The following is a 17123-nucleotide window of genomic DNA, read 5'->3' as shown; positions in this document are numbered from 1 at the left end:
AGAGTCAAAAGTATATCGAACGTTTTTAAGAAGATTCAACTTCTGTATCTCAACATGAATCTGAATTCTTAATCGTATCTAGATCTTGATATGCGAACGCGAAATGTGAGTACAGCCCATACTAACAAATATTTTTTATATGAAAGCATACTGAAGAGTTAAAATTAAAAATTTAACACTAAAACTGGTTGCATTTGATAGTCAATCTAATATTGATTTCTTAGTTCTAAATATGAATTATGAAGTTGATTTTTCCTGAATTTGAATTGTGACTTACAATGCCTGAACAATATTTATCTTGGCACTGATTTCTCCTCCACGCATAGAATTAATAACCACCAATATTATTTTTTATGTGCAGTTGGGTCGTGAACAAAGTTGCCGAAAAAAAATCTGTGTTTTTGACAAAAAAATTCTCGAATTCTGTGATTTGAACCTAAATTTATGTGACGGTTTTCTGTGACGCTATTTCTATGAAGTTCATTGGGAAATCATGTGAAACATTAACAATTTGAAAACTACTTACAGTTTTAATAGAAAAAAAAATCAATTTACTTTACCTTGCTCTCAAACTTTCATGAATTGAGACCAGACGGAAAAATATACAAATAATGTTATTTGATTTCTTTCAAAACCTTTTTGTCTGAAACTTTAGTTTCCTCAAATACATAATTAGCATTTTTGTGGTTTTCGTCTTAGTTTTGAGTCGAAATTCGTATGTTGAAAAAAGCTTGATATAGAATTTGGAATGTTATGTATAGAATAGAACATCTCATATGGTGTTCATGAACATTCAAAGGGATTAAAACAGGGCAAATTAAAAACACTTTATAACGACCAGGGTTTAAGCTAAGTTGAAAGTTTTGCTGGTCAACACTTTTAATTCAGGTGGTAGCTAAAGGTTGCCAGATTGCCCGGTTTTATCCCCGTTCGCCCGGATATTTAATACAAAATTTGATAACAGTCCGAGTTGATAACATAATTTTAAAATATTTTTGAGGAGGAGGGAGGCAGCACTGATAGAGTGAAAAAATTGTTTTGTGCTAGTACAGATAAAATTTCAAAATTATATTCGAAAAGGACTGTAAATTGTTTGTTTATGTCCTTAAGTTTAGTGATTGTTCATTTCTTATCTCGAAAAAGTGGAGTTTTGCCGAAATATTCGAGAAATTTAGTGCAGAATTTTTTTTTGTTAAAAATTGTCATTCTGAGACTTCCAGTACTTAAAAATGCTAAGGAGGGGCCAAAAAAAACGAAAGAAAAAAATTTAAATATTGGTGGCAAATGACTGAAACATGCATAAAACGTCGAGATCTGGTGTTATCTCGAAAAGATATTTTTGGTCAAACAGCAACTATCTGGGACTTAGTTTGGAAGCCATTGGATTTCTAAAAAACGGCCAGTCCCAGAAATATTTTTTTTCCATTTTGAAACAAAACAGCTTTTTTAAGATAACATCAAATTTCGACGTTTTTTGCGTTTCTAAGCCATATGCTATAAAAATCAAAATTTCGATTGTCTCCTATTTATTTTTTATTTTCTTTTTCCCCGGATCCCAACTCCCTCTTTGATGGTTTTGAGGGTAAAAAAATTTAAGCTTTGAGCGCTTTGAGGCACCTCTAAAAAAAAGTACAATCAAGCTGAAATATTGAACAGTTCAGTTTTTTGGGAAAATCTACAAAATAGGTGTATGGTCCGTTTTCAAAATGTACTCTAATGTACGTATGTAGATAAAGCTACATTGCACAGTAATGTAGAATAAATGCTTTTGGGAACACTATGATTCCCAAAAGCTTTGTCATGAAGATGTTTTCATTCATAGTATGTTTTAAGATTTTAAAAGTAAGAAGCAGTGATCAGATCAGGGATTATAGTGTTGAATTCTTTTCAGCATTTGATTGTTTCTTCTTTAATATAACCGATGTAAAAACAGTGAATCCCCGATTTTGTCACTCCCGTGATGCATTTTAGGGTGACAAATTGGGTACAGTGACAAAATCGGGAAATTTTAAAACACATTGTAGGGTGTCTTTTGTATGTGTTTAGATGATAATTAAAAAGTTATGTTTTTTTTTTAAAGAAAGATCAAAAAATTTTGTTGTTATGTTTCAAAACACTATTTTTTCGAGCGGTATTACCAAGAAGAAAGAACGGTGCCCAGTGGATTAAATCCTTATGGCCTTATACATATGGCTTTACAAATATGGTACAGACCCCGTTCGATTTTGGCAACACGCTCGTACATTTTGTGTTGCCAAAATCGAATGTTGCCAAAATCGAACGATTTTTTTTCTCCACTTTTTTATCAGTTATTTTTACAAAATAACTAATATTATTATCAAAAATGTAATTTTTAGTCAATCTCCGACCAATTCTAGTAATTTTTAATTTTTTTTTATCATGTTTTTGATGCGTTTTGCTCTTATCTTGTTTTGTTTATGTATGTTTTCATTTGTCATATTTGCTGTTTTTTTCGTTCTTCATCATTTTTTAGTTGTTTTTAGTCATTTTCAGTCTTTTGTTTGGATTTGTTTTTTATCTTTTTGAATTTTTCATCTTTTTGTCATTTTTTAGTTCTTAATAAATTTTTCAAAAAAACTTTTGGTTTTATTGTTGTTTTATATCACCAGAACACAAAAACGTATTAGTGGTATTTGTCTGATTTAAATTGGTCCTGTTATAACGAAAACCAAATTGTAATGTTGTTTTTAAAAACCGTTCGATTTTGGCACATGTGCCAAAATTGGATGTTGCCAAAATCGGATGTTGCCAAAATCGGATGTTGCCAAAATCGAATGTTGCCAAAAACGAACGGAGTCTGTATTAAAATAAGATTGAAAAATGTATTGTTCCAAACAATTTCAAATTAAAAAAAAATTAACTTTTTGATTCATTGAAGTTAAAAATTTAAATTGTTATTTAACTAACAAAGATCTCACACTAAATAGTACACTCCCATTCAAAAAACAAGTTCTTGTGAAACTTAATTAAATTTCATGATAAACACGAAAAACATGCCTCTCAAAAAATTGAATAACTTCTTCATTAGCACATACATTAGCAGATACTTTTTGTTTCTTCAAAAAGTTGAAACTAATTCCTTTTTTTCGTATGCTCGACGTGGAATTTGCTGCAAAACTATACTACGAGATGTTTGAAATTGGTGAAAATACATGCATTTTTATGTCTAACTATTCTCGCTACAATTAAGACAAGATGTTTTGTAAATTTCAAATCTTCAAATTTTATGAAAATTTAAAAAACCCATAGTTTAATATATTTGGTTAAAGTTTACATACATTGTATTTTACAAAGCTATAAAGATATTTTTTATATCATTTTTCATAAAATATTTACCCCAACTTCTACCAGGAAAATTGCTCGAAACATCGAATTTTTCAAAATTTTAGATAGTTTTGAGATGCACTATCAATCTAATTTCCAAAAATATAAATGTCAACTCTTTAATCCAAAAAATTAAAAATTATGTTTTATTCAAGATTTCATAGGTTCCCCAACCATTTACAAAGTACCAGGATTGACCATTGCAAATAAAAATTCAACGAAAGTAGGTACCTCAACTTTCCAACCTTGCTTTCAGGTGGAGTTTGTATTTAATTGAATAAATCAAGTGTTTTTCGTCCATATAGGCGCCTACTGAACAAAAGTTGCTTCCAATGAACAAATCAAGCATTAATGAAAAGAAGAATCCAATTTTTACCGGAATATCATTCAACTGGCTATCGTTTCCGAAGCACAAATTTTCAATAAACAAATAAACAACAGACATCTCTACAGAAGCTAGTAGCTACGAAAGAATGTTCTATAATTTCCTATCACCCAGAAATTTCTCTGAAGTTATACCTACAGCCTGTGTTAACCAACTGTCCCGTTGTGCAAAATAACTAGGTATACATATTCACACCGCAGAACAGCTCCAACGAATGACACAAATCATATTGTTCGTGAGGCGGCAGAAACAAGGGGCAACCAATTATCTCGTTTTCCTTGTACACACTCTCTCGGTTCATTTAACCTGATTCTCGAGAGGGTTCCGTCCTGCGTCGTCGTCGTCGGGTGTCCCCATTTCTCTAGTTCCCTGGACCGCAAATTCTAGACACTTTTTGCCTCAACTATCGGCTGCTACTATCTGTCCTTTAGTATGCTCGAGTTGTACCTATATCTGAAACCAACAGCCCGAGATGATGATGAGTAAACATCTCAGCATCACGCCGGTTTTGCTTCCATACCCAAAGCGTTCGTTCATCCAGATGGCGACCTACCGGTTTTGTGTATTTGTGTGTGACTGATGAGCTTGTCTGTGCCAGGGCCAGACATCGACGACGACCATTTCTTACCAAGACGACCGCATGACGTCATTCCCAGCAGAAAACCACTTTCGATCTTTTCATCGGTTCAACATTTTCATTTTTTTTTTCCTATACTCTAAATTGCATTCAAGTACCGACTCCGAGCACTTCAGCACCAATGATTCAGAGAGCTGATCTAGACCGTTATGGTGTACTTGTACCAAATAAACCATACATATGCAGGGTGCACTGCCAGGAACGTCTTCTGCGGGTTTCCACCCTTCTTCGGATCTCTACTCGATTGTTCGGGGTTTAAAGATGCCAAAGATCCACTTGAGCTCGGTTTGTACGTAAATGCTTTTAACGAGCACCAATCATAATCGATGCATCGTCCAGAGGAGGACGCTCTCCCTGCCAAGGAATAATACCAACCAGAGCATAAGTGTTTCGTGCATTGGACCGATAAGCACTACGACTGCTGCTGTTGCTGCTTGTGTTGCACGAAACGAACGAGCGAGCGGGTTACATTTTGAATAAACTCATAAAGTCCTCCCCAAGGTCTTTTTCGTTCTCGACAGCATTCTCGAGCAAGATGCGTCCTCGTTCGTTTAACCTATGTATACTTAAGAACCACATTGCCCACCAAGCAATGAGCCGTCTTAGGCAACGAAGAACGGTTCAACAGCTGAGCCTGTGGTGAACACTGGCATCGTCTGTTTTGTCAGAGACTGTCACAACAGAGCCATCCCAGTTGTATTAGGAGTTGTGTTTCAGATAAATTAAAATGATGCTTTTTTTTAAAATTGGTTCCGAAATTCTAACCTATCTATCAATTATATTTGAATAAATTAAGCTCAAATCAAGGAAGTCCTTAAAAACGTTCATGTTTGTTGTTTCTGTCAATTAATATTGTGTTTCAGAGCCTTAAATGTAAAGAAATCAAATGCATGTGTGATGGTTGCATTACATTAAAATTTCACCCACTCTCAGTACATTAGAGTGGCAGTAGATGCATGGAAAAAAAATTATGATCGAATTATTAGAACCGACCGTATACATTTTGTACATTAGCCCAAGCAACTGACCTGTGTAAAACTTTTAGTTCAATCAGCCTAAATTCAGGTTTGCTTCAAAGCCAAGGCCATGCAAAAAGGAGGGGGGAGGGTTGGTATTAATCCCCCTCCCCAGTTTTTAGGAAATAAATTTACCGTATTAACGAAAAACTACTAAAAGGTATTTAAAAATAAGTGTAAACAAACAAGCCAGAAAATTAGCTTGGCTCCAGCGGAATTTAGTTCGATATCACACTCTAAGCCTAAGACATTCCTAAGTATGACGTTCACAATTTGGAACTAATTTTGAATCATAGATTTTAAATTGCAATTCCACAAACCTTTAGTATTAAAACCCAAATCATGAAATTATAAATCATAACTCGTCTTTAGAGCGGATTTTCTTTAAGAAGTGTAACTAAACAAAATCAGAATTTGTCGATTTAACTTCTAAATTCATTCATCAAATACTAATTGAACACATCAACAAGTTGGCCATCATGTGAAAGGTGTTTGCTACTCACTATACTCAACAGAATTAGCAAAAACACCTAAAACCTAGTATCCTTTACTTTATTACTTATCACTTTTATTCAAATGGGCTTGTGATATAGCTCAGTTGGCAAGTCTGTTGTCTCCTGAGCCGATGTCCGCGAGTTCGAGCCCAAGAGTAAACATCGAACACAGTTGTACCGGATAGTTTTTCAATAACGATCCGCCAACTGTAACGTTAATAAAGTCGCGAATGCCATAAAGATGGTAAAACGACTATAATCGAAACAAAAAAAAAAACAAAAAAACTTTTATTCAAATAATTTATCTTTTAAATGCTCGACTTCAAAAGGTTTTTGAGAAACTACACAAGGCCACAAAGTTGACATTTTTCCGAGGTGCAAGGAATTTAAGAGCAAATTCTGATTGATTTGGATGATTTGAATCCAAATATGCATATATTTTTCATCAGCTTATTTATTATTATTTTTTTTGTTATACTAAATTGAACATCATTTCTACTCTTTTTTTTTCCAAAACTGTTAAACTTTACATAATTTCGAGAACAAAGGTTTGAAATCGATGATCCATTTTCCCGAAGACCACTAAAAATTTTAACTTCTGCGAAAAAAGGTTAGAAATATTTTGATTACTTTTCCCCACTTTTAAAATACACCAAATTGATTAACTTCCCCCACTTTTAAATTAAACCAAATTTAATATGAGATGTTTTTCAAAGCAAAAGACAAATCGTTTTGAGATTTTCAACAAATTTATTGAATAAAATGAAACCCCGGTGAATGAAGGTGATAGACCAAATCTGACAAAAGATTAGCGCTCAGGAAGTCAACATTTTTTCAAATCAATCATTATAACAAAAATATTGTTCCCTTTCTTTCTTAAATGTTAAAAAAAATCTTTTTCATTTTCTTATTTTCTATGATTTTCAATCAAATTAACTGTATTTTAAAGTCCTACTTTTTAATTTTTTTTTATTTTTTTTTTCAAATAAATTTGTTTTTGTATTTCAATTTGGATTTTTTGTTCTTCTAATCTTTTCCGAAGCCTTTGAATCTAAATTTAAGTTTTAGATTATCATTGTTTTGTCCTTAACAGGAAATATTCCGAGTTTGAAATTTTCAACTATTTAACCTGGGCTTGAAAATTCAACATTTTACTTATTTTAATAATATTAAATTCTTTTTATTTGAATTGATCTAATTTTTAATTGATGCATGAAAAGTTCGAAACATGCTTCGAAGTAGCAACATTAAATCTTAATCTTAATGCGCAATGTTACCGAAATTAATATTTGCTTTGTGCTTTGAATATTAACAACAACACTTGATTTTTTTTTATTTTTATCAGTTTCTTATAGATTGTCCGAGAAATTAAATTTCCCACCCTAAGTACAGTCTAAGTTTTTAATGAAAAATTGAACATGTTGTACCTATAATAAATATATGAAGTTTTTTTTTGTGAACCCTACATGAACTATTTCAATCTTTTATTTTGATAGCTAGAGGAATTTAATTCAAAGATCAACTAGGTGTTTTGAATAAATTTCCTCAAGTTCAAAAGTTTTTAATTCTTGTTTTTTTTTTGAAATTTTAATTGTTGTTCGTTAATTGGTGTTTTAAAATGTTGAATAAAAATTTGTGAACTACACCGCTCAAAATTTATTTTTATGTGATTTTCTAATTCAAAATAAGGAATATCATTTTGAATTATTCACTAACCGCTTACCGGCAATGAATTGAAATTTGAATTTAGATTCAAACCATTAGAACAATGGTTTTTGAAATCAATCTCCTAATATATTGTGCATTTTTAGTTTTGTTATTATTTCTAGCTGAATTTGAATTTCGACCGTTCAAAGCGTTCAAAGTGGTGCTGGTGATCTGGTGCTATGTCGAATAATCTTTTTCGACAAAAATCGCCTTTCTGGGACTAAATCGGTTTTCCGAAAAATAGGCGGTTTCCAGTCTACGAACGTCGAATTTTGGCCAAATATTTTGTTTCGAGATAACACCAGATCTCGACGCTCCATGCATTTTTCAGTCATTTGACATCAAAATTAAAATTTCGAATCTAACAATTTCCTTTGGTTCTTTCTTTGGTGATTTTTGAGGATAAAAAAAAACGAGACTTTGAGCGCTTTGAGGCATCGCTAAATCATGTCGATCCGCATAAAAAAATTTACCTCGCCCTCTTTTAATTAAAAAATATGTTATTTTACTGTTTTGGGGTCTGGTTGGACCTCTCCACCCCCGAAATATCACCATAACTTTACAAAAAGTGTGCAAAACGTATCCAGTAAATCAAGGCCAATAAAGGTCATTTTAACCAATAGTTATTTGTTTGTTTCATTTGGTAATACCATATACCATGGTACATGAGCCGTTTCAAATTTAGAAATTCCAAAAATAAAACATAAAGTAGTTTTTATTCATGTCATACCCAATTAGTGAGCAATTCAGTGAATTGATAAAATTTTATTTTGAAAATGATCTTGAAACCACCAGCTTTCTAACGATTTCCTTGAAATTTAGAAAGAATCTGAGACATTTAAAAAATCGGCATTTTCAAATCAAAACGATGGGTAGATTTTTATTAGTGCCGAACACTATTTGTAATTATGTATTTAGACCCATGAGGGGCTAATAGGTTCGACATTTGTATGGGATAATTGAATATTTGTTTAATAAAGGGTGGCTACTCAATTTCAATTTTTCAATTTCTAATTTTTTCTCGCATGCTTTCACAAAATTCCCGACTTTCAAAAACTGGAAAAAAATCAGTATCAAAATCTCTACTCAACGGTTTTCTATTTTTAATAAGTGATTTAAAATTAACAAAACTTTTAACAAAAGCCAAAAATCATAGCATATTCAAGATTTCAAAGTTTTACTCAGCGCACTTTTATATCTCGATATCAAGAATCCAATTTTAAGGGCAATCAGAAAATTTGAAAAAGTCTAAGCTAAATGAGAAAATGCACAATTTTCATTTTTTTATTTACATGGTTTGAACACAACAAAAAGTTTGAAATCAAAAATTAAATAAATAATTTACCGTATGCGTACTAAATGCTTTTGACATTAGCCGCCGACCGTGGCCTAGAGGATAGCGTTCAAGTCTTCTAAGCCAGAGGTCATGAGATCGAATCTCGGTCACGGCGCCCATTTTTTAGTTGTTTGAAGTTTTTAGTTAAATGTTTTAGAACATAGGTGGAGTGTTAGTTTCTAAATAAGTAAGATATGTATGTACGTACCTATATGTACATATGCACTCAACAGCTGAACAAAAAATTTCGGATTTATAGGAATTTTTTTTCCATTTTTTTCCCTCAGTTTCTTGATGGAATTTCAATCCGGACTTTTTCCGCATCTTCCGTATGAGTGGCCACCCTGTATGCCAATATCGACCCGTAATCGGAGCTCCAATTTTAATTACATATGTGTCACTTGTTATTTTAATTTTATGTTAATAAGTTCATGATCAGAATATTTACTAAGATATTTCGTTACTTTAACAAAAATGAAACGAGAGTTGATATATTTAAGACCACAAAAACACTAACAGAAACTTTTCATATTTCTACTTGCTTATTCTCGGTAACAACTGGATAATATAATAATATCATTTTTGAGTTGCCCGAAATTTCTAGGTGATTTGAAAAAAATCAGTTACCATTTAGTATTGGAGGCATTAAAATATATTTTCTGAGCAAATGTGCCAAAAGTTCTCGATTTTCCAGACTTTCGGGAATTAGGGGTTTCGGTCGCCCTGCTAATGTGATACGATGTTACAGGCTGTTCAGCAGAAAATTTCCTTAAGATAATTAATAAAATGGCAGGGAAACCATAAGCAAACTCAGCAAACACAGAAGAAACAAAAATTATGTTGGAAAACTGGATAAGTGTTGAACAAAACTCAGGCATTTTAGACCCCAGGGTTTGAAAAATTCGATAATGACCCAAAATTGATTCAGTCTTATGAACATATTTTCCTCACATGCATGCCACAAATCGAGGCACTCCAACTGGCTTCAATCCACAATCCGTTTAAGGTCAAGGTTGGTTTTCATTATGTTTTGAATCCACGAAATCCCTTAATTTTTTATTTTTACTCAAAAATCATTTTAAACAGGAATTTTATCGTAACATGCGTTAAAAATCGATATCTTGAACTAGGAAATCTTTTATTTTCCCTCAGGAAAACACAGGGTGGACTTCCGAAAAATGTTCATGACAAAACACAGTCTGCACAGTATCACAAACTCATTTTATCATGTTACAAATTATGTGAAATCGTTGATCATTAAAAAAGAAAAACTTTTTTATGATTTTTCGTTCATCATTACTAATTTGTTGCTTTTCAATCATAATTGGGATTTTTTTCCAACTGTGTTTGTTGTGGAACATTGTCAACCAATCACAGTTTCAGGAGTGTCAGTAGTCAAACGGGGATAATTATTTTCTGGTGGGTTTGCGCCGAGGGTCTTCCGATTTTTCCCAAAATTGAAAATTTGGTTCATTTTTATGACTTAAAAACACATTTTTTTTTTCAGATTTCTAAAATTTCTATTTTTTTAGTTAGCTTCGGTTAGATTTTTAAGGAAATAAAAAATAAACATATTTCAAAGCTACATACCTCTGTTATTTTTCAACAAAAATTATAAAATAGCACATCAAAATGCATTGAAATTTTATCAGCTTTCAAATAAAATACTTTAAAAAAAATAATTAAAGACCTTCAATATGAAAAATTGTAATTAAGCTTCAAATAGCGTCTAAAAGTACCGTCCGCATCACCGAATATTTTGCAAAAAATACCATTATATAGCTCAATTTATGATACAACTTTTATCTCAAGATTCCAAAGTGGACCAACAACTCCTTGAAGAGTTATGAAAGAGATAATGTTGTTAAAAGTGCGCGCTACCTCCATATGTGAGTGCAGTTGTTCGACTATTGTTTGTTCTCGATGCAAAAAAAAATTTATTGTCATTATTTCTTTCATAACTCTTCAAGGCCCACTTTGGTGTCTTCGGATGAAAGTTGCATCATAAATTGAGCTATATAATGGTATTTTTTGCAAAATTTTCGGTGATGCAGACGGTACTTCTAAGTATTTTATTTGGAAAGCTGATAAAATTTCAATGCATTTTGATGTGGTATTTCCATTAAAAAATAACAGAGTTATGTAGCTTTGAAATATGGTTATTTTTATTTCCAAAAAAATCTAACCGAGGCTAGCTCAAAAAATAAAATTGTTAGAAATCTGAAAAAATACATGAACTTTAAAGTTCAAAAATGAACCTAATTTTTAATTTTGGCGAAGATCTGAAGACCTACGGCTCAAAAAAAAAAAACAAACACAAAATGTTGTATAAAAACACTCCAACATCAGCTTGATTGTTTTTTTTTGTGAACCCTGATAATTTTCCGACTTTGGAAGTTTTGTCAGTTTTCAGTCTTCAATTTATTTTTAGTGGTTCGAGCTAGAAACTTTTTTGGGTACAAAGTAATATACATCACTTAAACGTTGTAAACATTTTTATATTTTTTGTTTATCTGTACTTTGAAAATATAACTTTCACAGTAATATTTAATAACTGGAAGAACCGAGAATGGTAGTATTTGAAAAAACTTAACGAACCATATTTTTGTATCCAAATCTATAGCAATTCCAATGATCTTTTTTTGAAGGATAAATTTATTTATTAAATTATGTATACCTACATATGTATATTTTAAACTTCCTTCTGCGTTCAAAAAAGTAAAATTTACTGGTTTGGTCCATATCTTAAAATCTTAAAACTACTAACTATAACTTAAACCAACTGTAGGGATCAGGCCCGTGCGAAGGACCCGTTCATGGGGAGGGGGGGGGTTTCGAAATTCAAATTTAGCTAACAATAAAAATAATACCAAAAATACACAATCAACAAGAAAATGAATTCGTTACCATTTTCTTACTCATGATTATCACATCGACTCAATAAATAATAAATTTTACTGATAAAAAAAATCAAATTTTTCAAAATATTTTTTAAGCAGTTTAGATTTCAAATTTGAAATAAATATTTCTATAACAAAGATTTAAAAAAAATCTGAATCCTAAAATAAATGTCAGATCAGGTAAAACATTAACCATGATAAATTATAAGAAAAATTACAATAATTCTATTAACTTTTCATCTTAATTGAGATTTCTTTCCTTCATTTTCAACTGAAAGGTTGATTGAAAAACTCCGCTGTAGTGTTTTGAATTTAAAAAAAAATTAATCGCGATTCCTCTATTCCAAAAGATAGCGCTTATGGTTTTATTACATTTATAGGTACGCATTTTTTGTTTGACATCAATCAGAATTTTTTTTAACATTGTTTTTACTTGACTTTTATTTCACTTACTACTCACTACGCTATAATCTTCAAACGGACTCAAAAGTATCCATCATTCGAAAAATTGTAAACGCTGATGTCGGAAAATAACAGCAGGCAAGTTGTACGCTTCTCTGCCAGACAAGCAGTCGTTTTCATAACAAAAACAAAAACCCTGGAACGATGTCAACAGCTTGCAAACAAATCTTATAGGAAATATCCAGCAGTGTGGGTGTAAAGTTTCCACATATTCGCAAAACTGAGAGAAAGCAATGTGAGAGACTTTACTGTCAAAACTAGAGAAAAACAACTCTCTCGCTCGTTGACAAACGCACCTGTGTTGGTGCGGATCGCCCAAAAATATTCATATCTCGGCCCAAAATGTGAAAAGAGAATGTCGGAAAACTATTTTGATTCGTATTGGGTTAGAAAATGACGCAAAAGGTAGACAAATGATATGGCGTTGCGAAAAAACTTTTACATATGATCCGCACGCAAAGAGCAAGGAGGAAAAATTTCTATTTATAATTGCACGCTTAAGATGATGAGAGGAAGTCTTGCAAGAAATAAAAAAAAACTGTCTGAGACTTTTCGCTGCTGATGATTGCTTCGGGGGTTGTTAGATTGAGCTGTCATCTGGGCAGAAGTGTCATATTTTGTTTTGGACCCGTATCGGTTATTGGAGAAAAGTGGCATGCAGGCTGCACTCACACACCTGAAGCACACTCATTAATACAGAAGCGTTTCGTTGATGGTTACTCGAAAGAGAAAAGGCTGAATTTGCACAAAAAAATGCAATTAGGGTTGGAATATTTATGCTGCAAACAAAAGAGCGCACGCCAGTTAGTGGCAGTCGACCTCCACGTTCTCAGATTTATAAAGCTATTTTTGGAGGGTGATTCGAAAATTTATAGATTCACTGCACACGCACATGCCAAACTTTTGGGATCGAATAATGGTCCAAATGTTGGGATTCGTCTCCCTCGAGCTTTCTCTTGGAGGGGTCGTGAATTCCATTTGGACCTATCCGTCATCCCGATGGTTTATTGTTATGATTTCTCGGAAAGAAATCCGTCATTTAGGAAGAATGAAATTGTTGTTGTTTACCTCTCTTTGAAATAGTCCAGCGTCACCGACTCCGAATCGAACTCGCTGTAGTTGGCAAGCGAATCTCCATCAAAAGACGACATCACCCCACTCATTCCGAGTTGTTTTTGATACAACTCATCGTTTCTTCCAATGAACGGCTTCGACATTTCCACTCTATATTGACACTTTATTACACTTGCAGAACACCTTTTCTACCTTATTATATTCCCTTGTACTTCCTTTTACAGATGTTAAACCCCAAAGAAAGATTCACTTGAACTTAAGCAATGACCACACATTTACCCATAAAGCACTAAGAAATTTTTCCTTTCTTCAGATGAATACCACCTACCACAATTTACCCAAAAATATAACACCCTTTCGTATACCGTAGAGCACACACGTTGTTGCCGTGTCACATTCACAAAATAAAACCAATAGGATAACTCGACAGAAAGAAAACTCCCCAAAAGTAAAAAAATAATCCTAAAGCAAGAATCCCACCAAAAGATATGATCTTAGAAATGTGTTGCCAGCCCAGTTAGAATTGATTTTCTATCACCATAGTGCTTGCTCTGTTGCTCCCCCGTCTAACCCTAATACACGTCTCTCTCACTCATCAACAAGCCATGCTGCAGTTTTACAGTGTATCGCATGGAATCCTTGGTCACAGGAAAATAAATGCAGACAACGAGAGAGACAATCAGGAACCAAAAAACGACACTAACCAACCCACACTTCCTGGACCTCCGAAATAAATGATTCCGGAGGGACACTTCCGAGGAAATACCAGAAAAAAATACACAAACCCACTTCTGTCTAGCACAGAATGTATCACCGATCTTTACCGAATTTAGTAGCAAAAAATTGACCCACGTTCTCACCGCGCCGTAACAACCAATCACCGAACTGTACGCGACCGATGCTCTTCCGAAACTGAATTGTGCTCACTCGCCAACGCAATGCTATTGGTGGGTGTCGTCTCTTCGAGACCAAACAAGGCCGACACCTGAAAACAACAACAACAGAGTTTCGCTCTTCTTCTCTCTCGCAACGTGATGTTGAAATCTTATTGGAATTCTCTCGTTACCGTGTATTTCTCTTGTTTTCTCACGAAATGAAGATATTTTGATCTCTCTGATCAGCTGGTTGTTGGTGTATGTGTTTGGGGGAGGTTGAGCGAAAATCAATCTTATAGGAAATTGCTTCAAGAAAGTTGTAAGCTATATTGCATACAAATCGGAAGTCTTTTCCTTGAAGCTTTGTTGTACGAAATCTTGTTACGTATTCGATGAAAGCTCTTAGAAAAATCACTGATCCAGAAGAAAGATTACTAAAAATAACAAAAGGTGTCAGTGTTTTTAACGGCCCAATGCTCAAACTGAAGGAGGAATTCTTACAAGTATTCATCGGGAATCGGAAACAACATCGGTAGAATTATCTCACTCGAAATGAAGCTTATCGAATTTCAGAGAAATTTCAAATTTTTTAAGAAAATTAAAAAGATAATCTCGTGAAAATTCAATGCTTCTGGAATAAGAGCAAAATTGTACATGAGCACAAGAAACATCCTGAACTTAGGACAGCAGTTTCCTTTATCACGTGGGGATGATCAGTAATCGTATGCTCTTCCGTTGTTTGGCCATAACATAGTTTATCATAATACTTTGTCACGTTTCCTTGCATGGTTCACCAACTTCGATGACGCTGGATTTAATCTCCACTAACCCACCCTGTTTACTTTCCTCCACTTTTCCTTTAACTTTATAAAAAATTGTGACAATTATTTTACTTTTCCTTATTTGAACAACGTTTTCTACTTGAATCATTAAAATTAACGCTGCAATTATAGTTTTGGAAAGCCTTTATCTTGTTTGTTTTAGTTGTTCAATTATTTATGACTTTTTATGAAAAAAAAAATCAAAAAAGTCAAGGATTTGAAAGTGTAATTGACCCATTCCCGTAACGTCCAATCAGTGGTCCAATGTTTGCAAAACAATTTTTTGGTATATTGTTTGTAGATTTTACAGTTCAAATTGCGCATTGAAAAAAAAATATACCTTCTAAGGTCAAAATTCAATTCGCTTCAATTTGAAATCAAACGGACTTTATAGAGCAAAGTTATGATAATATAAGCAAGGGAAATCGTGATGTCACAAAGCGCCACTTTTCCCACTTTTCAATTTTTTTTAACAAAATCGCATTTTTCTGCTCTTCTATTCGATCAAATTTTATGTTAATTTCAGAAAAGTATCGATTCATCGAAACCAACAAATATCTGTTTTTGATTTTTTCAAATGTTGATTTTAATTTAATTTAGAGCGATTCAGTTTCGTGACGTCACAATGTGCCATTTTTTTTTAAACCCGGTTTTGCAAAGCGTTGTGACGTCACGCAATTTTATGGTCAGCTACATGAAATAAATCAAAGTATTATTGTGATAACTAAAGGCACAACTAAAACACACGAGTGGGTTACTCTCCAGTTCTATATTTTCTGACCAAGGACTATCAATGTATACATAGGTATGACTGAAACAATATTATATTAGTACTAGTACGCTACCACATCTCCCTTCCAATACAAATACAAATTAATCACTCATGTCATAACCTGCGAATCTGGCAGGAGCCTTAATAACACGACGAGGTCTAGAGTTCAAAGATTCATAAGCAACCTCGGTTTGGCTTCCACTGAGATGTCCAGAACGATGACCATCTGACAACTCAGCGCTATCTTGATGAACTCCATCGTCAGCGATATCGGGAACCGGCTGTGTTGCCTCTGCTAGATCTAAAATAGAAAGACTGAATTGATTAAGATGAATAATAGTTGACTAGAAGAAATGGTATACCGTTATTTGGATTCAATTGATTTTCAGTCGGAAAATCAGCTGGGAAAGTTTTCTTAACATGACAGGAGTTTCGATCATACATCTTACCAGTCTCGGCATTTTGAACAGTTAATCTTGAACCTTGTTCACCGGCTACAATCATCCTTTCTGGATTAAAAGTTGAACTTAATTTATTGCCCGAAAGCATGTTTTTCATCAATACTTGATCTCCAATTTTAATCTGAGAAGGTACTGCATGACGTCGACTATCTTCGTTCTCTTTTCCTTTCAATTTCATTTGCTGGTCTTTATCTCTATAATCAGTATATTGTGGAGTAGATCCTATGTCATCAAGACATGGAAGTTTCGTTCTAATGTTTCGACCGTACAAAAGTTCGCTTGGAGTTTTTCCGGTAGTACTATGAGGCGTAGAATAATACATGTTCAAGTAAATCGTTGGATCTGTCTTCCAATCTCTATTTAACGCCTGACTAATTTTCAACCTCTTGAGAAGCGAGCGATTTTGACGTTCGACGAGGCCATTTTTCTGAGGCCAGTACGGCGTTGTTCTGTTCAAAAAGATTCCTCGATTCTTACAATACTTTTCAAATTCCGTACTTATAAATTGGCGCCCGTTATCCAACGTAATAGTGTGAGGATTAGACTAGTTCACTTTTCGGCTTTTTTCCCTGATCACAACGCCACTTACAGGGTTTGATCCTCATTCATTTTCAAGAACTCTGGCCGAATTTGAGCTCATTTGAGTAAGTTTCCAGCGTGCGCTAGAAGTTTTATTGAAAAAAGTCCATTTTTCTGGAAAATTTCCGTAGATGTGTTCTAGCAAGCTGTTGTTAATATAAAATGATAATTTTATAGTGCTTGGTGATTGGTATGACAAGCATTCGTATGGACCTGTTTTAGATAATTAACTAAATCAAACCGAAAAAATTTAAAAATT

At 33.4% G+C, this 17123-nt stretch overlaps 1 protein-coding gene across 3 annotated transcripts in view; it reads right to left on the bottom strand.

Annotated features, from left to right (window-relative positions):
- Positions 1-14262, bottom strand: part of LOC129750182 (transmembrane protein 47) — a 205426-nt gene extending 191164 nt beyond the window's left edge. For 2 of the 3 annotated variants that reach the window (XM_055745438.1, XM_055745441.1), the window contains exons 1-2: positions 14061-14256; positions 13351-13571 (exon numbers count right to left, since the gene is read on the bottom strand). In XM_055745438.1, the coding sequence (XP_055601413.1) occupies positions 13351-13499 (149 nt within the window). In that variant the 5' untranslated portion in view covers positions 13500-13571; positions 14061-14256. Of the gene's footprint in view, positions 1-13350; positions 13572-14060 lie in introns of all 3 variants that reach the window. The other variant, XM_055745440.1, reaches the window with a different exon arrangement.
- Positions 14263-17123: the final 2861 nt, after the last annotated feature.

Source organism: Uranotaenia lowii, chromosome 1, assembly GCF_029784155.1.
Source record: "Uranotaenia lowii strain MFRU-FL chromosome 1, ASM2978415v1, whole genome shotgun sequence".
Classification (NCBI taxonomy): domain Eukaryota; kingdom Metazoa; phylum Arthropoda; class Insecta; order Diptera; family Culicidae; genus Uranotaenia; species Uranotaenia lowii.
The sequence above is the reverse complement of the archived record's forward strand: the minus strand, read 5'-3'. Positions and strand labels throughout refer to the sequence as shown.